Source organism: Rhinatrema bivittatum, chromosome 4 (genome assembly GCF_901001135.1).
Source record: "Rhinatrema bivittatum chromosome 4, aRhiBiv1.1, whole genome shotgun sequence".
NCBI lineage: Eukaryota > Metazoa > Chordata > Amphibia > Gymnophiona > Rhinatrematidae > Rhinatrema > Rhinatrema bivittatum.
In genome coordinates, this window is record NC_042618.1 from 309,318,940 (window position 1) to 309,342,508 (window position 23,569).

The following is a 23,569-nucleotide window of genomic DNA, read 5'->3' on the forward strand; positions in this document are numbered from 1 at the left end:
AAACTGAATGTTTTGATAATGAGGATACATTGTGTTGTAGAAGCTCCTAATGAATTGTGTGAGGCTGGAAGGGGGTTGGCTCAGGAATAATGTAAGTACTTCACTGAAAGGGCAATGGATGCATGGAACCAGTCTCACAGTGCATATGGTAAGGGAAGAAGCTATCAAAATTCAAGAAAGCATGGGTGGAAAATAATGAACCTGGAGATCATGTACGATCTCTGGTATTGCAACAGGAAAGGAAATTGGGTAGACTAGATGGTGCTTCTAGTCACTATCTGCTGCATTTTCCATGTCTCTGTATAACAGTGTTGAATACTGCAGTAGTTGTCTGTGATGGACAAAACTGTTTGTGGTAAGACGGCTTTGAACTGTTATATAAAAAGAAAAAGCAAGTTGTAGTCTGAGACTTTGGCTGGTGTTAATCATTTCTGGCTTTTTGTTCTCTTCCTGACAGACAGAATACCATCCTTGCCAAATTTAACACCACTGTTTATCACAATTGATCCTGAAAGAGACAACACAGAAGCTGTAGCCAGATATGTGAAAGGTAATGTTTGACACTTTTCTTCCTCCTTCCTGTACCCTTTGTGCCTTCAGATGAGCATTTAGGTAAAAGTATTTCATGTATCATCTCAAACTGAAGGGTGTGGCTGAGAGATTGTTGACCATTCTGGAACCAGTTAGAGAATCCTGAGGATCCTGTCAGGCTGTATAGAAGATGCATTGGCCAATGAATTTCACCAGTTTGACTGCAGTCACTTGATCCTCTCTCTATGTATTTCTATTTAAAAAAACAAAACAAACCCCCCCCCAATAGATATCCAAATAATAGTTCAAATACAATAGCAAATATAGAATACAGCTCAAAATCTCAGTACAGAAAAACATCCTTCAAAGAGACAAAGAAATGAAAGTAATGGTAACAGAAATATATAAATGAAAATACAAAGAAACAATAGCATACTATTGGAAAGAAAATGAACCTCTTAACAATTGTCTCTTCCAAGTCTGGTATGTCCCCCGTATAGATTCATAAAATGCAAGTTTGTCCAAAAGCAGATAAGAAATTTTGTCCATCACTGCTATCTCTGTTAAGGTATTGTGCCAGTGAGAAATCTGAGGGAGTCCTTTCCAAAAGAAAGCAACGTTAAGTCGAGCCGCATGTAAACAAAGTCCCACCAAGCACTGTCTATGCCTGCCAAAATTAGTGTCCCTTCCCCCAAAGGGTAGCCCCTATATCTTCCAAAAAAGTTGCACTATGCCACAGTCCTTCCACATATGCAGATAAGTACCAAGTCTCCACACTCCCCCCAACACAGAGGGCTAGAGGTGCTAGATTTTGGAGAAGACTGGGTACCTGTAGGCTGTATGCAATAACTTATAAAGTAGTTCCTGGCTCTTATTACAGATACCTTTGCAGCACTGCCCCATATCTGCCAGTCCCTTTCATCTAACTTTATATGGAGGTCACAATTCCATTAGTGAGTGATGCGCTGGTATCAACTTCTTTGTCCTGAAAGGCCATGAAGCAAAATGGCTTCTTTATTCCTTTGGAAGGTTCCTACTTGAAGAGGGCAATTGTCCATAGCCTGTTCAAAAGCACCCTCCATATTTGTAAATAAAGGTTAACAAGTGTGTGTCAGGATCTGGAATTGGGTTTTCAGTTCTTCAGATTTGCAAAGGAGGAACTTTTCTACATTTGATCTAGAAATACAAGGCCTTTGTCATACCATAACACTGTCAGGGGAAAAGATAACTGGAGAGAGTTGTAATTTGCAGATAAAGGACCAATTGGGGGGGGGGGGGAGTTTTTTGTCCAGACTATTCAACTGTTTTCCAACCTGTCTTCAAGCCTGAGGGAATGTGAGATTAAAGGATGTGACCTGCAGATCTTATGTAGGCTATTGGCACCAGGCTGATAGAATAATAAGCCAGCTAAGTTATGTCCAAAAGATTGACTCCACTCCAGATTGCTCCACCCCTGATCAGTCTACTCCCATCTAGAGCCACCATGATGCAAGATAATAAAGAGAGAAAATGGGAAAAGTCAACTGCCCATAATCTCTTGGCAGTCACAATGTTTCCATTCCAATCCTGGGAACTCTTATGCCAAATGAAAGAAGAGGGAGAGCCACACAATGATACAAAAACATTGATGAGGGATATTGCAGGGGATTTGCTTAAATAGGTAAAGTAGTTTTGGTAAAATCACCATTTTTTTTTAAATTATATTTTTATTAAGTTTTCAACATATATAGTATCTGTTATAACATAATCCGTGTAAAGACAGAATGGCTGTTCTAGATCCACCATGAGAATGTAACATATCCAGCATTTGGATTTCACATAAAACAGTAGCATACATCAACAACGTTCAGCGTGAATGCCAGATCAACAGTTAGTGAAGCGAACATCTACGAGCCTATAATCAAAATAACAGAAACAGATAAGTTTCAGTTTCCACTCCCACCCATCCTACCGATGGGTGGGAGTGGAAAAGTGAAAAATAGTGCATTAGAGAATCTAATAATCTGTGCCGGGGGTTCCATGGCCAAATTAAAGAGTAATGATAACAATCCTTGTTTGGAGCCCTGCAGAATAGGAAATCACTTGATAATCCTGGCAGGCAAAAATCCTCCAAACAGATGGCCTGTCCTGTGACTTGATCATTAAATTTATCCCTTTTCAGGCAAAAGTCCCCTGCATTTATTTTGCAAAGATTATTTGCACAAATCTTTCTGTGGAATATTTTCCCTTCCTTGAAGTTTAAGCAAATTTAAATCCTTGAGAAAAAGATGTGATGTTTCAAAGTTGTACAAACTGACTTACAGGCTTTTTATACTTTTTTTCCCAGACTTTTTTCAAAATACAAACCTGGCGTGTATGCTGTATAAGAATTATAATTACCTGTTCCTTTTCATTCTGCCATACCAGTCCAGTCAAGTGGGTTAACATCCCTGTCAGCAGGCAGAGACATGAGTACATGAGCTGGTGCAGTAGTAAACCTTGTTGGTATTTTTCTGTCTCTAGTAGGTGCAGAAATATCTGGACTGGTGCAGTGTTTGGAGGGTTCCTGGTTGGCCATTCTTTGGAGGTCCCTGTAGAGCCCAAGGGGTGAGGAAGTACAGGTAGCCTCAGGATTCTTGAGACCGTGAGAAGTTCAACCCCTTTAGGGGGGTTGAAATTCTCATCTAGGGGCTGAACCTATTAATTTCTGCTCCTCCCTTGCCTTGGCCGACTCAGATTACTGTGTGCTTTGGTCTTGGTCCCTTCTTATTTAAGGGGTCTCTGCCTCAAGCAGGATAGATGATCATCTTTATTTAAAAACAGTGGATAGGATCAACTGCACAGACTGATTTGGTCGAGCCTGCTGCTGGAGTTCTATATGGGCCCAGAGTGTGCAGAAGGGAAGGGAGATGAGGGTAGCCTACATCGCAGGGTTCCCTGGTGTGGGAGAGCAAAGGTCAGAGCTTGGTCTCCAGTGGCAGGGGGGAGGACTTGAAGGAGTGTTTAGCAGAAGAATACCGCCAGTGTAAGTGCACAGTGAGCACATGAGGGAGAGTCTGGTACTGTCTCCTTTTAACTTCTGCTTCCTTAGGAAGTCCCCCTAGAGCTGTCCCTGAAAAACTTGGGGTCAGCTCCTATGGGAAGCTTGGGGATAGATGTCTCTTTTTTTTTTTTTTTTTAATTGCAATCTGTGCTACTTTTGCGCAATGTCTTTCTCCTGCAGGGCATGCCTAAGAAACGTGAAATGGCAGATTCTTAAGAGACCTCTCCAATTCAACATTCCTTGGGGAATTTGAGACCCCCCCCCCCCCCCCCAATCCCCTCATAAAGATATTTTTCTGGAGTGGGACCCTCTCTCAGATCTCCGGGAGACCCTCCAGTCAGTCTGCCTTAGGTTAGGTAAAGGAACAGTCTCTTTGGGGTCTCTGGAGGAGGAGGAAGGGGAAGTTCTCTGAGCAAACACTGAGGCCTCTGGTTGTTAAAAAAGGAGGAGTTACCCGTTTACCAAATGCTGAAATCCATTAACATTTCTAATCACCATCCCATTGTGCAAAGTCGGTCGTCACTTATCCTAAATGACGCATGGCTTCAAAAGGGGCTTTCACCAAGTATTGAGTCAAGGAGTATGTTGACAAAAAGACCTTTTTTATTTTTATTTTTTATTATTATTCTTAATTTGGAATATTTCTATAATCATTCCTGAACATACCCAGATCAGTCCAGACCAGTGGGGTTGTGCATCCCTACCAGTAGATGGAGTCAGAGAGCAAATCTTTGGGCACTGCTACCGGTATATATACGAGAGTGCCACCTGCAGTTCCTCAGTATTTCTCTGACTCCAGCAGATGGTAGAGGGTGTACTCCTGCAGACTGTTAGTTAAAAAAAAAAAAAAAAAAAAAAAGTTGAATTTAGGCGCTGTCTGGGCCACCCCTCAGCGGAAGCCTGGCGACCAGGGGGCTGGACACCCCTGACTGAGGCTTCATCAGCAACAGGCCGGTGTGCTTGATAGCCAGGGGCTCCTGGCTCCCTCACACACCGAAGCTACTCCTTCGGATCCCTGCTCCTCTAAGGCTGACTCCATAATTTAAAAAGAAAAAAAAAGTGTGTTTTCTTCAGACTGTGGTAAGGAGTCTGCGCTGGGAATGGGCCTTGTCTGCTTGCCGGCAGGCCGGTGCGATTTCAGCAGCTGGTCTTCCTGCGCAGTTTTGTTGGTACCCGGGGCTCTGGGCACTTTGACGGTGGGGAAAGGAGAAGGGATTGCTGGCGCGGGTTGGCAGCCGCAGCGCTTGGTCTTTTTTCTCCTCTGTGTTTTTTTTCTGCACCTCTCTGCTTCTGGGAGCTGCTCAATAAGCCCGATGCGACAGATTTATTTCAGGCATGGCTGCGCATTTCACCCCGCTCCAAAATGTCAGCCGGTCATGCTTGTGGCGCACAGGGGCAGGCATTGGATGCGGCTTCACTTTCCCCGGGCTGCGGTTTGGGCCAGGAGGTTTCCTCCTCGGTCCTTAGGCTGGGAAAATCAGGTCTTCGGTTGGCTGGCCAGTGTGCCCCCTCCCGCTGGGGGGGGGGCTCCTCCACAGCGGGTGTCACAGGAGTAGGATTCCGCCCCCCCCCCCCCGTTTTAGCCCCTGTGGATCAGGATTGCGCTTTAGGTGAGGACACGACGATGCCAAACCATCCTTCTGAGGGAGAGGAGGTCCCGGGGGGGGGGAGTTTCCTCCTGAGTTTATCCTCCTCCTGCATCAGGCTTTCCTGGCTAGGAAGCAGGTGGCCTTTAAGAGACTGGCTCGCCAGGGGGTCCCGTCGGAGCTTCCACCCAAGCGAGCATTAGTGGGTCCCGCGGAACCTCAGCAGCACCGTGGGGACCAGCGTAGGCTGACAGTTGATGCTAGGCTGCTAACCTCGCAGGGTGGATTTCCGGATTCTGTGGTTCAGCCGGACCTGGTAGTGGGTGTTGATCTGGGTGATGTACCACAAGACGACCTGGATGCAGATGAATATCCTTCTTCGGATGGGGATGATCCCAGCGTGGTGTGTTTGTTTAAGCGTGATGAACTGCGCCCCCTTATTCCCCAGGTATTGGAGGTTCTGGGGCTTAAGGTCTCTCAAGAGGAGTCTGACAGCGAAGGTGTTAACCCGGTCCTGAATGGGATTCGAGGGCCGACGACATCCTTTCCTTTACCCAAGAAGGTCCACAAGTTGGTAAACCAGGAGTGGGAAGCCCCGGATGAGGGTTTAAAGGTGGGCAGAGCTATGGCAAAGATCTATTCTCTTTCGCCGGACGTCTTGGATCTCCTTAAGGTCCCGAAGGTAGACGCAGCTGTCTCTGCCATGACTAAGAAGACCACAATTCCCGTGGCCGGGGCTGCCGCCTTGAAGGACATACAGGACCACAAGCTGGAGATCCAGTTGAAACGGGTCTTTGAGGTTGCCACTCTGAGTCTTCAGGTGGAGGTTTGCGCCAGCCTTATGCAGAGGGCTTGCCTCTGTTGGGTTCAGGAGGCCGTTCCCAGTACTGGCCCCAGCGTACTGACCCGGCGCAGGCCGCGTGTCTGGAAGCGGGCATCGCGTCTGTGGCAGATGCCTTGTATGATTTGGTGCGTACCTCCACCTGTAACATGGTGTCCGTGGTTGCGGCATGGCACCTCTTCTGGTTGCGGAATTGGTCAGCGGATTTGCCTTCCAAGTCCCAGCTTTGTAACCTTCCCTTTAAAGGCAAGCTCCTTTTCAGAGAAGATCTGGACCAATTAGTCAAGCTACTAGGAGAGTCCAAAGGCAACAGGTTACCAGAGGATAAAAGATCTTCGAGGAAAGTGTTTCCCTCTCAGGCTCGCTTTTGGGATTCATGCAGATTCTGGGCGGGCAGATACTTTGCTCCATCTGCGCCCAAACAGACTCCGGGACGTCAGCAGTCCTTTCACGGTGGAAGCCATCCAGGGAGTGGAAAGCCCTCCCAATGAGGCCATGGGGACCCATTCCATCGTCAAAGCTGTAGGAGACAGATTGTCGAGCTTTTACACGGAGTGGGCAAGGATTACTTCGGACCGCTGGGCCTTGGAAGTGGTCAGGGACGGTTCGCTCTCGAGTTTTCACGCCCAGTTCGAGAGGCATTTGTGGAGTTCCAAGTGGCATTGTGCGGCAAGCATGCGAGGCAGTGCAGGGGACCCTGCAATGGCTTCTCGATCTAAGGGCCATTGTCCCAGGTCCCTTGGCAGGCCAGGGCCAGTACTATGTGTACTTTGTGGTTCCCAAGAAGGGAGGGCACATTTTATCCCATTCTAGATCTGCAGGAGGTGAACCGGTTTCTTCGGATCCCCCGTTTTTGCATGGAAACCTTGAGGACGGTGGTGGCCGCTGTGCACAAAGAGGAGTTCCTCGCATCACTAGATCTCACCGAGGCATATCTGCACATCCCGATCTGGCAGGATCAGCAATGTTATCTGCAATTCAAGGTCCCGGGTCAACATTTCCAGTTTCGAGCCCTTCCTTTCGGCTTGGCAACGGCTCCATGGTCATGGTGGCATTCCTTGGCAAGGAGGGGGTCCTAGTTCACCCGTACCTGGATGACTGGTTGATTTGAGCAAAGTCAAGGGAGGACTGCAAGAGATTGGTCCAGAGGGTGATGTCCACCTTATAGTCACTCGGCTGGATCATAAAAGTGCAGAAAATCACTTGGAGCCCACTCAGTCATTGGTTTACTGGGAGCACTTTTCAATACCTCTCGAGGCAAGGTTTTCCTGGCATCGGACCGTGTGACGAAGTTGCAGGATCAGGTCAGGTCCCTCCTTCAGAGGGAGGCTCCTGCAGTCTGGCATCACTTACAAATCCTGAGTTCCATGGCCTCCACCTTTGATTTGGTCCCGTGGGCGTTCGCTCACTTGCGGCCGTTGCAGCGTGTGCTGTTGAGATGGAGCCCGGTATCGGAACAGTTCCACCTACCATTGCTGCTGCTTCCAGAGTCGGTGTGTTGTGGCTCTCACACAGCAACCTGGAGCAGGGGGCAGATCTGGATCTGCCGAACTGGGTGGTAATCTCCACAGACGCCAGCCTGTCAGGCTAGGGAATGGTTTGCTTAAACAAGTCTGCTCAAGGCCTCTGGTCCCCAATGGAGAGAACCTGGTCCATCTAACCGCCTTGAGACGAGGGTGGTCGACTTTCCCTGGGAGCATTCCTGCCCCTAGTCAAAAACAGAATGGTTTGAGTGTTCTCAGACTACGCGACGGTGACTTTAATCAACCGACAAGGCGGGACAAGGAGTCTCGCAGTAGCGCGGGAAGCAAGGCTTTTGTTCACATGGGTAGAGCGCCACCTCAAAGGAATTGCTGCGTCGCATGTCGCGGGGGTGGAGAATGTTCAAGCAGATTTCCTCAGCAGGCAACAACCTCGATCCGGGAGAGTTGGAGCTGCCTCCCGAAGCTTGGAACCTCATTTGCGCCAGGTGGGGCATGCCTCAGTTGGATCTGATGGCTACTCGGGCCAATACAAAGACAGAGCGCTTCAGCCGCCGACGAGTGGTGGGCTTGGTAGGATTAAACACCCTTGTATGCCCTTGGCTCACGGGAATTCTTCTCTATGCCTTCCCCCCTGGCCTCTGATTGGTCGGCTTCTTCGTTGCATAGAGCAACATCCAGGCAGCATAGTGCTGGTGGCTCCAGAGTGGCCGCGTCGCCCGTGATTCGCGGACCTGGTTTGAATCGCTCTGGAAGGTCCCCTACAGCTGGTTAATTTCCTGCGTCTGCTCCAGCAGGGGCCAATATTTTCAGATCGGAAGGATCACTTCTCTCTCGCAGCTTGGCTTTTGAGAGACGACTATTGCGATTTGAGGGGATATTAAGAACAGGTCATTTCTACTCTTCAGGCGCGATAACCGGCTACTTCTATGGCCTATGTTAGTCTGGAAACTTTTTGAGGCGTGGTGCCTTCAGCATTCCTTGGATCCTTTATCAACGGATGTTCCCCAGCTGTTGGATTTCCTAAGGGTTAGCTAAGGGTTTGGCATTCAATTCCCTTCGGGTACAGGTAGCGGCCTTAGGTGCCTTGCATGGCAGGTTTCACGGTCATTCGCTGGCGGCTCATCCGGATATTACCCGTTTTTTCTCAAGGGGGTTAAACATTTATGCCCTCCCGTTTGCCAGTTGTGTCCGGATTGGAGTTTAAACCTGCTGTTTTGTGGAGCTCCTTTTGAACCTTGACACAGAGCGACAGTAAAAGATTTGACCTTGAAGACAGTCTTCCTGGTCGCCATTTGTTCTGCTCGCCAGATTTCGGAGTTGCAGGCTTTGTCATGTCTGGATCCTTTCCTTAGAATCTACAAGGATAGACTCTCGCTACACACTGTTTCTTCCTTAGTCTCCAAGGCAGTATCTGCCTTCCATGTCAATCAGTCAGAGGATCTGCCAGAGTTTCTGCAATGGTCCCAAGTTTCCCTCCAGGAGAGAGATCTTCATCTTTTGGGCATGTGTTGCGCTCTCTTGTGCTATTCGGAGGTTACCAATGACTTCTGGCATTCAGATCATCTGTTTGTTTTATTCGGCGGACCTAAGAAGGGCGACAAAGCCTCTAAGATTACAATTTCGCGCTGGATTAAGGAAGCTTTTTGCTCGGCCTATGTTGCCCGAGGACGTCAGGTTCCCTTGGGTCTGAGAGCTCATTCCACTAGGGCCCAGTCTACCTCCTGGGCTGAGTGTCTGTTAGCTTCTGTCGCCACAGGAAATCTGCAGGGCGGCAGTTTGGTCTTCCCTTCACGCTTTTACCAAACATTGTTTGGACGTTAAGTTGCATGATGAATCGTCCTTCAGTGAGAATGTTTTGTGCGCAGGTCTTTCAGGTTCCTGCCCAGTGTAGGGTAGCTTGGGTAAATCCCATTAGTCTGGACTGATCTGGGTATGTTCAAGAAAGGAAAATTTTGGTTCTTAACCTGCTAATTTTCGTTCCTATAATACCACAGATCAGTCCAGAGGCCCATCCCCTCTTCAGATTCCAAAAGACTGCCTTAAGCTGGGGTGGTGGGTTGGTGGGGGGGGGGGGCGAGTGAGTTCCCAATGCAAAAAGAAAATCAGTGATTGGCGGTATCGTGGGACTTTTGTGTTCTATATTCTCCTCCCAATGTACTGATTTGTTACTGTAATTGTGCAGTTCAGGTTTTGATGTTAGGCGCCTGGGTGTACTGCTGTCCCTGTTAAAAAGTATTTTGACAAAAAAAAAAGACTGCCTTAAGCTCGAATTATTGACTGAAGTGAGTTTTTCCTATTGCAGTTGCTCTTGAAGGAGCAGGGTCTGAGGTGGTATTCTTGTTTTATTCAGTTCTGGGCGAGTGGGTTGGCTGTTGTGTTTGGGTTCCAACGCCTTCGCCCATCAGTTTAGATACTTAGTTGTCGTGGGCTTGGGTACAGACCAATACTGAGGGACTGCAGGTGGCACTCTCGTATATGTAGCAGTGCCCAAAGTTTTGCTCTCTGACGCCATCTGCTGGTAGGAATGCACAACCCCACTGGTCTTGACTGATCTGTAGTATTATAGGAACAAAAATTAGCAGGTAAGAACCAATTTTCCGTTCTTTCACAAAAAAAAGCATAGAATATGTTGTGTGGTTCCATGTAACAAATTCCTACTTTAATGCGTTTTGATTTGTATTTTTTAAATAGAATGTGAAAACATTTACAAGGCACTGTACGTAAGAAGAAGCAAAGCAATCACGTTCCTTGAGAAAGGAGCTTGTTAGGACAGGATTATTTAACTATTACCAGAGACGCATACAGAGGATCCCTCCATGTACCCCCTACTAAAACCACTAGTCACATTACCTTAAGAGATCGAGCCCTCTCCACAGCTGGCCCACAGTTATGGAACTCCATCCCTCCCGATCTCAGACAGGAGACTTGCCTCCTAACCTTTAGAAAAAGACTCAAGACTTGGCTGTTTATGCAAGCTTTCCCGGACTTAAATTAATGCATCTCGCCATCAGCATATCCAACACAGCAGCTGTACCTCATCTCCTTGTATATAATTTAGTCTCTGCTAAACTATCTTTATTTCCTCTGATCCCAGTTCAATAGTCCTTGTTAATTGTAACTGCTTTCTTCGACACGTTATTTCTGTTTTCATGTATTTATTGCACCCCTGTTTATTTGTAAACCAGCATGATGTGATCGCTTCATGAATGCCGGTATTAGAGATGTGAATCGGAACCAGAATCGGTTCGGATTTCAGTTCCGATTCACATCTCTAGCCGGTATATAAAAACCTTAAATAAATAAATATTATGATAAAAAATGCTAGCAATACTTTGTTAGATAAGTAGAAATAAAGATAATATAGATTGCAGTGTAGGAGATGTGACTTATTGCGTTCCTCTTTAGAATTTTCTCCCAAGCTCATTGGATTGACTGGAACTCCACAGCAAATTGAGGAAGTTGCCAGAGCTTACAGAGTGTATTACAGCCAGGGACCCAAAGATGAAGATAGTGACTATATCGTGAGTAAACCACTCTTCTCTTTAGTATAAATCACTATTGCATGTCCAGACTTTATCAATCACAGGGAAGGAATTATCCTCTTGGATGCCTGCCTAGCTCACATTGCATTAACATTTCAGTCCGGTCTTTCAAAATCAACAGGAATTACTGGCCTGTTTTAATTGCCACAAAGTACTTAGCTATAGTTTGTATGATTTATACATCTATACAACAAAGGTCTATGTTTTTTGTTTTTTCCTCTTTCTAAATATATATCTTGAATATTCCTGTAGGGAGGGGGGGGGGCAAATAGGGGAGATAACTGCCTTATACCCTGAAAATACAGAGAAATTCTGTCACTAAGGGTCTCATTCACTTTTTCCCATAGACACAGATTGGGAGAAAAGTCTTAGTGAATCAGGCTCTAAATGATAAATTAGAAGTCACCTTTAGTTTAGGAAAGAAAATTAGCATTAGATATAAACATTTATAAGTGGTGGCCAATAATTGAAATTGTGTACTAGTGAGTAAGATAAAATAAATGACAGCTGATAAATATCAAAATGGCCCATCCAGTATGTTCAGTAGCGATCTATTTACTTTGGAAGATGCACATATAAATTCCCATATGGAACCAGATACTCACAGCCACTTTGCCCATGTGTCTTCTAGGGTTGTAACTTGTCATTCTCACAGGACAAGCAGGATGGTAGTCCTCACATATGGGTGACATCATCAGGATGGAGCCCAATCACGGAAAACTTCTGTCAAAGTTTCCAGAACTTTGACTGGCCCCTACTGGACATGCCCAGCATGGCACTAACCCTGCAGCCAGCAGGGGTCCCCCTTCAGTCTTCTTTTTTTCCACACAGCAGTAGCCTCGCAGTAAAGGAGCTCTGAAGAGATTCCTGACAGGAATTTTCCTCACGAAATTACTAAAAGTTAAATTGCCCCACAGGGGTCCCTCCTCTAACTTTCCTCAGTCCGCGGTACTCCGGTAAGTTTTTACCCGTTTCCCGTCTACTATCGTCGAGTGTGGCCCTCGTGGCCTACTGGCAGTCGATTTTTTCCCTTGGCATCGGGGTTTCGTCTGTGCCCGGACTGTACCTGCACCATGTCTATCACAGACCCCCATATAAAGTCTGTGTAATTTATTTATTTAACACTTTTTTATACCGACCTTCATGAATGAGTAATTCATATCAGATCGGTTTACATGGAACTAAGGGGCTAGCTAAATAATGTACCTAGTACGTGAGGACGATGTCTTGACCTGCACCAAATGTGCCCTAATGACACTGAAGGGTCGCAAGACCAGCATGGAGAAGATGGAACTTCTCTTCCGTGCTCAAACCCCAACTCCGTCCATTGCATCGACTTCATCGGAACCGGCACCGTCAATGTCGCCCCAGCATCGACCACCGACCGGCATTGACAACTTCTCGGCCATTGACATCCCCTACGATCCCCTCAGGATCGAGGGGAACGTAGGGAGAAACATCGCCATCCACACCTTAAGACTCGGACCATTGAGGGAGTGAAATCATCGACCTCGCCATCGTCAGAGCCGCTGTCTAAGAAACCCCATCCAGGAAAGGCACCGACCATTCCTGTGACCGGGTCACAGAGGCAACCCTCACCCGATTGGGGATTGGGAGCCGCGACTCCGCCTTTAATGGTGGTCCCTCCGGCTATGCCTCTGCTTCCTTCTGTTCCGGAGCCGGGGCTGCTTGCTCCAGGGCTCCGAGAAGAATTGGACCAGATGGTTCAGGAGGCCATCGACAAGACGATGCAACGTCTTCAGGTTCCTCTGGTACAGACACCGGCACTGCCTGTGGAACCGATCATCGACCCGATTCCGGCAGCGCTGGCACCGCTGCTATCCAGGATGGAAGCGCTTATGGCTGCTTTTTCACCGATGGATCCTGGGGCTCCGATGCCCTCCCCTCTGACAGCATCATTGGGAGGAGAAACACCGTTCCGCATCTCTCCATCGGGAGTCCTGCCTCAGTCATCGATGCCAATACGTCCCTCGCCACTGACCCGTCCATCGGCACCACAGAGTCATCTATCGTGCCCTCTGCCTGCACCAATGCCTTCAATGCCATCATCGGTGCCTCCGATAATTCCTCCGATTCCTTCGGAGCCTAGACCGGGACCTTCAGGTATCCAACCACCCTGTCCTCCTCTAGTTCCTAGAGGCACGGGTGACGATCCTTATAATACCTGGAATGATGATACCTCAACAGACACCACTACAGTCGGATGCCCATTTTAGGTGAGTGGATATGTATAATGCAATATAAAATAACCTTTTAACATAGTAAATGACAGCGGATTAAAAAAACCAAATTGTCCCATCTAGTCTGCCCATTGAGATTGGTGACATAGATCTGAAGAACCATAGAAAGAGAGCTGTCTGTTCTTCCCAAAGCTTCATGATCTCTTCATAAACCATGGGTGCTGCACAAATTTCTTTTAGCTGAATTGACCTTGGAGAAAATTGGATGTTCCATGGACAAGTAAGAAAGTCAGTCCCACATGTTGGTGGCATTATTAGTGGCACTGGGATAGGGATTGTGCCTGTGCAAATGTATGGCTGGCACTATATAAATGCTCAGACTGCAAAGCCCCCCATCAGGTTCTGTTTATATGCAGAGTGGATTGGACATGTCCCGCAGTGCTCTTAGACTTCTACTTAGCTCTCTCAGCATCAGGTTTTCTTTTCATAAATTATTTTTCAGAGTTTCCCTTCCTCAAATTGGGGTTGGGGTAATTTTTTTCCCAAATTTAAAAGTGTCTTCATTTGACTTAGACATCTGTTTCTCTATAATGACTATTTGAATTAGAACAATGTCTATTACTGACCATCATAAAAAACATATTCATTGTCTAGGGGACTGAGCATAATATTAAAACTTGTATAATATACTCACATATGCCTCCAGGACCATAAAACTGTTAAGGTTGAGATTTCAAGAAATCTTCCATGCTTTTCTAAGTCTGGAATTGACTTCGGCATCTATGTCCAAGCAGTTGAAACACTTGACAGTGAAGACAGTGAAGAAGTTCTCTTTACCCACTGAGCCTTCAAAGGCAAAGATGGCTGCAACTTCTTTATAGTTTTGAGACCGGCTGTATCTACATCTAACGATCACCATTCTAGTTACTGTCCTGCAGAAGGCGTCTGGGTCAAGTGCATGAGTGAGAGTAGTCAACATCAAGCTCCAGTGTTAAAGCTTCAGCATTTAGATGATGCATTTGCCAGGTTCCATCTAATTGATGAAGAGGTTGTGGATGTTTACCATCCCAAACAATCCAAACAAGAAGATATTCCCTCAATTCCATGCATTACGATGTTGAGGCTGTCAACATTGCAACAGTCACTGATATACTTGATCATACCTCCTAACATACCTATTGCATCTTCTGTTTACTCAAGGCCAGCAATGCCATTAGTAACACAAGAGGATATACTATTCCTAGAAACTTGTCAGAGCAGTTACTTAGGCAAGTATATGAGAAGGACATAGAATGATAAAAGAACTTATGGCCAAGTAAATATCTATGCTTCATACAGTCTCCAGAGCCACTGCACTGGTTCCTCCTCTTTTCTCTATCTCAGTAAGGGAGAAGCCTACACTAGTCAAATTATGATGCCTCTTTTATTCTTTGGCATAGTCAGCTCAGCCTGGATCCAGCTTGACACAGGGGTTCACTATTCAAAGTTGCTCAAATTGGGAAATATCTCCTCAGATTCTTTGAAAGGTTGCATCAAAGAAAGCACACACATTTCCATTCCCTATTTCACACACATTCTTCCCTCTATGCAATCTGATTTAATATCAGAACAGTCACGAGCTAGTAAGAGATTACTCGCCGTTTCTATTACTCGACATTCTCTTAAACATTCTGTGTTTAAGAGAATGTCCTAAGTGACTTCCTTTGTATAGGAGGTAGAAATGAGAGCTGTAATGCTAGGAATCCTGAGGTATCACTGTATCCAAGGATGCTGTGGCTATCCAAGTTCATCAGATCCCCCAAAGGAGCTTTAAACAAAGAGCTATAAGACACCACTAGCTCCTCTGCTCCGATCTTAAAAAAAAAAAATGATGTCATGTACCAACTTCAGTCTGCTCCAGGGTTTGAAAAGAGACAATTACTATATTCAATAATAGTAGAGTTAGCTGAAAAAAAATATTCAATGAAGGCCATGGTCCTATATCTCTCAGATCCAATGTACTCAGCAAGTTACAAATTGTACCTACATAATTATGGAGAAGTTACAAAAATTCATGGTGTTCTGCCTACAGATAAGTAGAATGACTTACTCAGCTTAATATCTGCAGGAAATTAATCTGGTAAGCACCTTGTAAGATATCAAAATTATTGTAAGCAGATGACAGTGAGAGGTTCAGCCTTTATCCATAGGATCCTATAGAATGTCCTGACTCGGAGCACTAGACCTGAGGGAGGATGTACATGATAGGCTGGCAAATGCACCATGTACAGGAGAAAACTATTTTGGTATAAGCTCTTCTGGCCATAGTTAAGCACATTCTGTATCCTGGTACTGCTGATGTTCACAGAGGACATCGGATATAGAAAAGCAACTTTACTTTCTATGAAGGTTATGATAGCTTTTTGAGCCAAGTGATTGGTTAAACCTGCGGAAAACCTATATAATTTGAAAACTTGTGTAAATCGCCACCTTTGATAATTCTTCCAATAACAGGTATCACAGCATTCAAAAATCCATGGTCACACATAAGCTTAGTGTTTACGTGTGACTCTAGGAAGACATTGGTTGTCAGAGACAAATCCAAAACACTTCTGTCCCAGATATGAATGAGTTTTAAGAAAATGTCATTGTGTGCATTTTACTCTGGCTGGAAGTACATAGGATTACATTTTGTTAGAAGGCTCTGTATCAGTTCTTATTGTTCTCCTATTTATAGAGCCTTTTATTTGAATTTAATTTCTTGCACATTGGTCAGAGGACCTCAGTAAATCCTAACATTGCTGCCAGTTTTACATTTGGATAGAAGTTAGGTTAGGGGCAGGTGCCTCTCTGCTCTTGTCTCCTTTATACAGATTACATTAAAAGCCAGTCTAATGTTTTGTAGTCACATCCTGCCAATTTATAATGTGCTTAGCTACAAGTAATATCTTACTTGTCACTGGTGCTGTAACTCTTGTTTATCAAAGACAGTCAGAGCAGCACTTAAACATTTTAACCTTACAGTGCCCACATATCTATCAGTAAAACTCCATTCTAAATAATATACTTGTTCTTTTCTCTGTTAAGAATATTGACTTAGACAATATAAAAGGAAATGGAAATGAAAGATGAGGAATACAGTTTATACTGTGAACATGGTTCACATGCTGTGCTTAATTCACCCAAATTTAAGGCCTAGTAACATTTACAGTCAAATGCTTGCCTTATTTACTGAATACCAGTTTAGAAGTCATATATTAAATGCATCTTGTAGAGCCTGTGTACCTCTGAAAAATGATGTAAACACACTTTATACACCTATTTACATTAACTGTCAATTAGAATTGCATAGTCTATTTAAAACTTGACCATGTTTGCTGATATGCAGAGTTGTTCTGTTACCAATATCTAAAATTGAGCCAAGGAATACCACTGAGCATATTTATGCTGTTATAAACTGACTATGGGCAAGAAGCCAAAAATGTTTGCCCACACTATCATTTTTAAATATGGTCAAAATTATATTCTAGCTGAAAAGCTGGAGGCCCAGCCTTTAGGCAGATTTTAGGTATGTTTGAGATGGTAGTGGGAAAGGAGTGAGAGGACAGGCAGAAGACTTGGAGGGAAGAGGGAGTTGGTGTTACATGCACACGCAAAATCTATTATGCAACCTACCTAAATTGGATGAATCTCGACTGGATGGCCCAATTTGGCTTTTAGCTGCCATTATTTACTATGTGGTCTAGCTCCAAATAAGTCTGTGGTGAAAAGGATAATTAAAATAAAAATGTAAATATATACTTTCTGATATGGACACCTCTTCTCCCCCCCCCCCCCCCCCCCCCAATCCCTCATTTTTATGATTGTACTTATGTAACTAATGTTATACAGCAACTAGGGAAGCCTAATGTGCAGGAGTAAAAAAAAAAAAAAAAAAAAAAGGAAATTTTGTTTTGGGTATGGTGCTACTTTTTCTTGTCCTCCCTGCTTTGTCAGCAGTATTGTTTCAGCAGCTTGACACTCATTTCTTTTTTGGACATATCAAATGCTTCATTCTCCTTTCCACTCCAGTAGGATACCTGCACTCACATCTGAGTACTGCACAATATTGAACAAACTATTCAAAGGGGTTGGAGTGGTAGTGCTATGATTTGTGGGTTGGTGGACCCTTGGCCCGAGGCAAGAGTTGTTTACTGCCTGTGGGGAGGAGCCCCACAGGTCTGCGCCGTCGGGAGGCGGGATACCGGCACAGGAGTAAGCTCTTGGCAAGCGATGGAGAGGTCCCAAGGTCCCGTGGCTAAACCCCGCAGGGTGGTATATTGTAGGAGGTTCTGGAAGGTCGGCCCCAAGGGGGCGCAGCTGCAGCGTGGAGGAAGAGGCCAGGGACGTAGACCACTCACGAGGTGAGGTAGTCCGGTCCTGGCCCAGGCAGCTGAAGGTGGTGGAACCCCGGAGAGCGGAGGTGAGGCTAGAGAGAAGACTGGAGCTGACCCGAGAATCGGGACTGGGAGACAAGTTAGTACAAGTAGGGATCCTACCCCGAGGAGCGGGGCAGGACTAGGTTGAGCATAGAGTAAGCACAGCCTGAGGAGCGGGCAAGAGCTGCCAGTCTATAGCATTGATGCGGGCACGGCCCCGAGGAGTGAGGAGGGCCCGATGAGGGACTCACGAGACTGCGAATCCGGAGGAGACTCAGGAAGCTGGAGCCAGGGAGGATGGAGCCCAAGAGGCGTGGGGTAGGCCAGGGGAGCAAGTCCCCGGGTAGCGCACACTGACCCCCGAGGAGCGGGTGCCAGACAGGGCCCAAGGAAGGCAGCAGCCCACGACTGGAAAATCCACAGCAGTAGAGTCAAGGATGGAACTTGTTGCCAAGTCAGTTTCCTGGGGGCGTCGGCAGCGCTTAAGAAGGGAAGGCCGATGACGTCTTCACAGTGGGACACCTCCGAGGTGCTCACCCAGGAAGGCCCAGCATTGGAGCAGGGAGTGGCGGCGTCCATGCCGCCGAGGAGAGTCCCACAGAACGCATCGTTGCAGACAAGCCCTTGCAGAGAGTAGCCCCGGCGAGAGCAGGAAAGGCAGTGTAGGAGGTGAGCACTCGCGGTCGCAGCCGTCTGCGACCGACAGGCGTAACAGGTAGACTTGTAGGAGTTATCTGAATAGTGCATCACAGCCATCCTCAAACTTGCATGTATCATTTACTCCTGGGGGAATTGTGCAAAAAAATTTAAAATTCTGCACAATTCTCAAACTTTATATTGGTCAAAATAACACAATTTACATGACAGTCTTTAAGTAATTACATTTTAAATTAATACAGAAAAAAGGTTATTACTTAAAGATGCAGAATTTTTAAATATTTTGAGCAGAATGTCCCTAGAAATTCACCGTAGGAGTATCCCTTCCATTCGCTTTCCCTTCTCCCTTGGCCATTTTGCCCTCTCAAGCCCCAGTTCCTCCACCTGCCAGTATCTCTCCCCTCCACTTCTAGGCTCAACCCCTTCCACTCTATATTGCCACTCCCAGAGTTTGATCCCATTCTCAGTACTGCCCCTCACACAGGCTCCCTCTCTCTAGTACACACACATCTCCCTCATACAGGGTCCCTCTCTTGCATACACACTCACAAGCTTCCTTTCTCTCTCACGCATACACCCTCACACAGGCTACATATGACTCTCTCTCACGCACCCCTTCACATAGGCACCCTCTCAAACATACAATCCCTTCACACAGGCTAGCACCCTCACATACATAGGATCCCTTTTTCATACACATCAGCTCCCAATCTCTCACACATATACACACACCATCACAAACTCCTCATATAGGCTCCCTCTCTCTGGCACCTACACATACTCTCTCACCTCCCCTGCTCTCTCTTACACCCCTCCCTTTCCCTCTCACACCCCTTCCCCTCCTCTCATCCTCCCGTTCCTCTCTCACACCCCTCTCCCCTCCCCTTCATCACACACATATACCTTCAACTCTCTACACACATTACTCTCAACAGTGCCTTCATCTTTGCTGCGAACAGCCCGCCGGGGGCCTTCATCTTCAACGCGAATGGCACACTCCATTCATGGCATGCTGGGGGTCTCCTCTGACATTTTCTGCGCAAAATTTGGCAATTCTGCGCAGGGGGGGGATTCTGTGCAAATTCTGCGCTCTGCAGTAGCGCAGAATTCCCCCAGGACTAATCATTGGAGTGGCCTCTTATTGAAGCATAAGGGCATTTCTGGTCTATGTATGCTGCAGCCATTTTGGTTGTGGGAGATAATAGTTAACCATAGCATCTGCACATAGATTGTCTCATGTCGCCTTTTGGTGCTCTGAGGCCCATTAGAAGGTCCTTCTTTCAAACTCTGTGCTTGCACATGTACTATGGTACCAGACATCTTGCTTAATGAAAAACATAAATAAAAATGGTTATCAAAAAAGAAGGTCACTCACTCAACAACACAATTCCAACTTAGAGAAGTTGAGTGAATAGGATGTCAATTCCCTCCTACCCTCCATGTATTGCCAAACTTTTTTTTTTTTTTTTTAATTTTCTCTATTAGCTCAGTGAAATGTTGAACTCTTGCATGCTGCTGGCTAGGAAAAAGGGCACACTATCTTTTTTAAAAGCTGTTTGCATAGCTGGTTTTAGTCCAAAAGCTGTTTGCATAGCTGGTTTTCTTTTTGTTTTTTGTTTTTGTTTGTTTTGTTTTTGTTTTTTTACCAGCCCTGACTTGTATCTGTCTCAAGCAGCATAAATCTATTCAGGTCTTAGAACTCTTGGAAATGAATGTCTAGGTATTTGGGGGAACCAATGTTTGTGGGCAGTGTTGAATGTGTTAATGGAGCTTTTATGGTAATTACTACGGTACGTTCTAAATGTTTCTTTAGGTCATTACAACTTTTATTTATTTATTTTTGTAAATATCTGTTGCTATAATATGGGTTATTCAGCTTTTTGGCTATTCATCCTTTAAAGATCAAAAAGTTTTTTGATATCTCAAGCTCCTATTTCCTTAGGTTATGAACAGGATGGACAATTTTTAAAATGATTTACAATGGTAAAATGGCATAGCTGAAAATTGCCTTCTGCCTTGCTACAAGTACACACAGCCTACTATAGTGCATGTAATTTTAGCCAGGTTGAGAGGAGGGTTAAGAGTGCATGCTTGATATTTTCAAATGTACATATGCTATTTTTACCCTCTTGACTGCCCATACAAATAGGTGTAAAATCATATGGGTGCTTGTACCATGGATACTTTGCACTTGCTAATTTTCAAAAGCAAGCAATGCATTTGGTTTTTCTTTGAAAATTTACTACATGTATGCAGGCTAAAAATGCACATGTACATTACAAATAATTTGGGCTATTGAAAATTCTCTGTTGAAATGCAACCATGAATTAGGCATAATTCATGAGTGAAATCATCTGACGTTGCAGACACAAATCCAACTTTCAGGGCTCAGTAAAAACTTTACTGAGCATGCATGGGAATTCACACACACACACTGCCTCATGAGCCCCTCAGTCTATCTTTGTCGGAGCTACTGCATGGACATGTCCCAGTCTCTCTTGAAACATTTGGCCTTAATGCTCTTTTTTTTACTGCCTTATTGCTGCTTTTATTTTTCGGCCTCTTTCAAATTCTAAAAAAATGTATTTGATAAGCCCAAGGCCAAAAAGATAGTGATCAGCAACTTTAAGGCCTGTATTGTGGGTGCTGGATGTCACTCATTATTATGCACTGTCTGTTGTTGCTGCCTGTCCCGGACCATGACTCCTCCAACTGTTTAGCTATGGCTGGATATATCCTTAAGGTGCAGCAATACCATAGCTGGAAGATAGAGGCCCTAAAGAAGGTTCTGGAGGGTAAAAGCCTGAAGTATCTGCATGAGGCTGAGCAATGGAGCTGCTCCTCATGCAGGAGCGAGACATTGTCAAAACCTTGGCACAGAAAAATGAGATGGGAATCTTTCCTCTTGCTCCCTACCCCTGTGGCACCAGTTCCTGGATTTGTCTTAGATCAGGAATTGAGAGTGGCGCAGAAGCCTGTAGGTGCCAGGTGAGATATCAAGAATACCTAAACAATGTAAAGTACCCCTTTCGAGGCCACCTCAGAGGCAAAGAAAAGATTGGCGTCTTGAAGTTTGTCCCACCTTGACACCAAGGTGGGAGATGGCTTCATCTGCACAGGTCCTATCATTCTTCATGACACACAAGATCCTCATAGCGCTGAACCATTCATTTTACCCAGCCAGGGCTCTGATGAGCTGACCAAGGCACCATCTGTGTCATCAGGGTAGAGCTCGCACTCTAAGGTGCAGTCAGTAATTTTGGTGCGGTATACCTAGGCACCATTGATTGTGTCAGAGCGAATCACTTTACCACATAAGTCCAAAAGTACAGCTGTTGGTACCAAGACATGAAAGGAGGTGCGGCTAGTGTGTCTATGGACCAAGTTGCCATTCGGAAGTTGTTGAAATAATCAGCGCAGAGCTCCTTCAGAACTAGCAGCTGCCGCAGTGCAAAGTTCCTCTCCTGTTTTTCTGGCACTCCTTGGGATGAGTCAGTCTGGATTTCTGAAGAGGATGTCTGTCTTAGGCACAGAGGATCCCCCTGCTAGGAGAGCTCAACTAATCAGTTGGTGAAGAATTTCTTTGCCTCCTTAAACCCTGAAGACCAGCGAGGGAAATTAAAACCTCTCCTATCCAAGTTAAAGGAAATTTTCCCACACTAGCAACGAGGGAATCGCCTGAAGCCCGGATCAAGCAGGCAGTGAGTATTCTCCGAGCCGCGCCTCCGAAAGAGACGCTAGCCAATCGGGGCAAGAGGAGAAGCCCTTTAAATTTTAGAGACGCCCAGCGGCGTCGCGCGCCCGAAGGAGTGCAACCTAAGGGGCCTGCCCCTTAGCGCGCCCCTTGGAGCACCCCAGGACACAGGAACAGTAACTATCCTACATCGCACAGAAGAAGTTTCCAACATTACCTAGCGCTCAAACCACAACAATCACTAACCTTTCACTCAACTCTCAGACATCTCAAAGATCTATCAATCATCCGCCAGCTATATTCATCCACAAACTCTCTTCACTCAACTGGACCAGACCTTATACTCCCCAGCAAGCAGCAGGACTACATCTACTGTCTTACGCCGCCACAACCGACTTGTCCCGCTTCCACCTACCATCTCCCGGCGCCTAGCCCCCCGCGACACTTCATCAGCGGGCCCTCCCGCAGCCAGGAACGATGCTATCTGCTGCCCTGTAAATTCAGAGACTGCTCCGGCACTGTGCAACACAGGACCACGCCAGATGAGCAGGAAACTCGTGCACCACTCAGTGCAACCACCAAGCACTTCACCAAGAACGTGCTGTTTCCCTACATAACGCTCAAGCTCTGGTGTCAACCGCCTTTAATTATGCTCTCCTTCCCTATCCCCACTATAAAAAACCTCTACTCACAAAGGAAAAGTTCCAACCATCCCACCACCCTCCAGCACAATCGTTTGATCCCCATCATGACCTCCCCCCTAACTCAATTCCTGGGGCTCTCTATCTTCTCATTATCGCTCTTTAATGCCCAGTCAATCACAAAAAAAACTCATCTCATAAACGACTATCTTCTTGACTCACAACCAGATATCTGTGGCATTACAGAGACCTGGCTGAAACCCACAGACATCACACTAATTAACCAATTACCCACGCACCTATATGACGTATTCTCAATTCCTAGACTGAAAAAGAGGGGAGGCGGATTGATCCTAGCAGCAAAAAAAGAGCTAAGATTAACACTACAAGGAACTAAACTCAACTCCAAACTCGAATGTGCTCTGTTTAATTCTAAACAGCTCCAGATCTGCTTACTCTACGCCCCACCCGGTCTGCTAGAATCAGACCCTTCTCCATTGGTAGAGTTTATTGCAAAATACATCAAAGCGGGCATTCCAGCAGTCATAATGGGAGACTTCAACTTCCACATCGATGATATTTATTTATTTATTTATTTAGCATTTTTCTATACCGACTTTCCAATAACAGAATTATTGATCAATTCGGTTTACATTCTCAACAATAACAATGACAAGTAAATGTCTTACAATGAACAGGTCGAATTAACTTGGGTTAAGATATATGGGGTTAATAACATAATTAAAAGGTACGGTGCCTAATGTAGTCTAGCTAAACAGGTGGTATTATAATGTTGTTAGATAATTAGACTGCCAAAGAATATGTGATTTCTAGAGAAGGTCTATATAGTTCTCTAGCGTGTTCCCACGGAGGGGATCATTGGCAGGGATATTCCGCAAGTTGATGTTAAGGGAAAGCTTGGTTGAATAACCAAGTCTTGAGTCGTTTTTTAAATGTAGTGGAGCATTGCACT

The 23,569-nt window shown here is 45.6% G+C and overlaps 1 protein-coding gene across 2 annotated transcripts in view; it reads left to right on the forward strand.

The window, feature by feature from the left end:
- The window catches only part of LOC115090758 (protein SCO1 homolog, mitochondrial), a 96,735-nt gene that overhangs the window by 61,400 nt on the left and 11,766 nt on the right, over window positions 1-23,569 (forward strand). For both annotated transcript variants that reach the window (XM_029600246.1, XM_029600247.1), the window contains exons 5-6: window positions 458-550; window positions 10,870-10,985. In XM_029600246.1, the coding sequence (XP_029456106.1) occupies window positions 458-550; window positions 10,870-10,985 (209 nt within the window). The remainder of the gene's footprint in view (window positions 1-457; window positions 551-10,869; window positions 10,986-23,569) is intronic.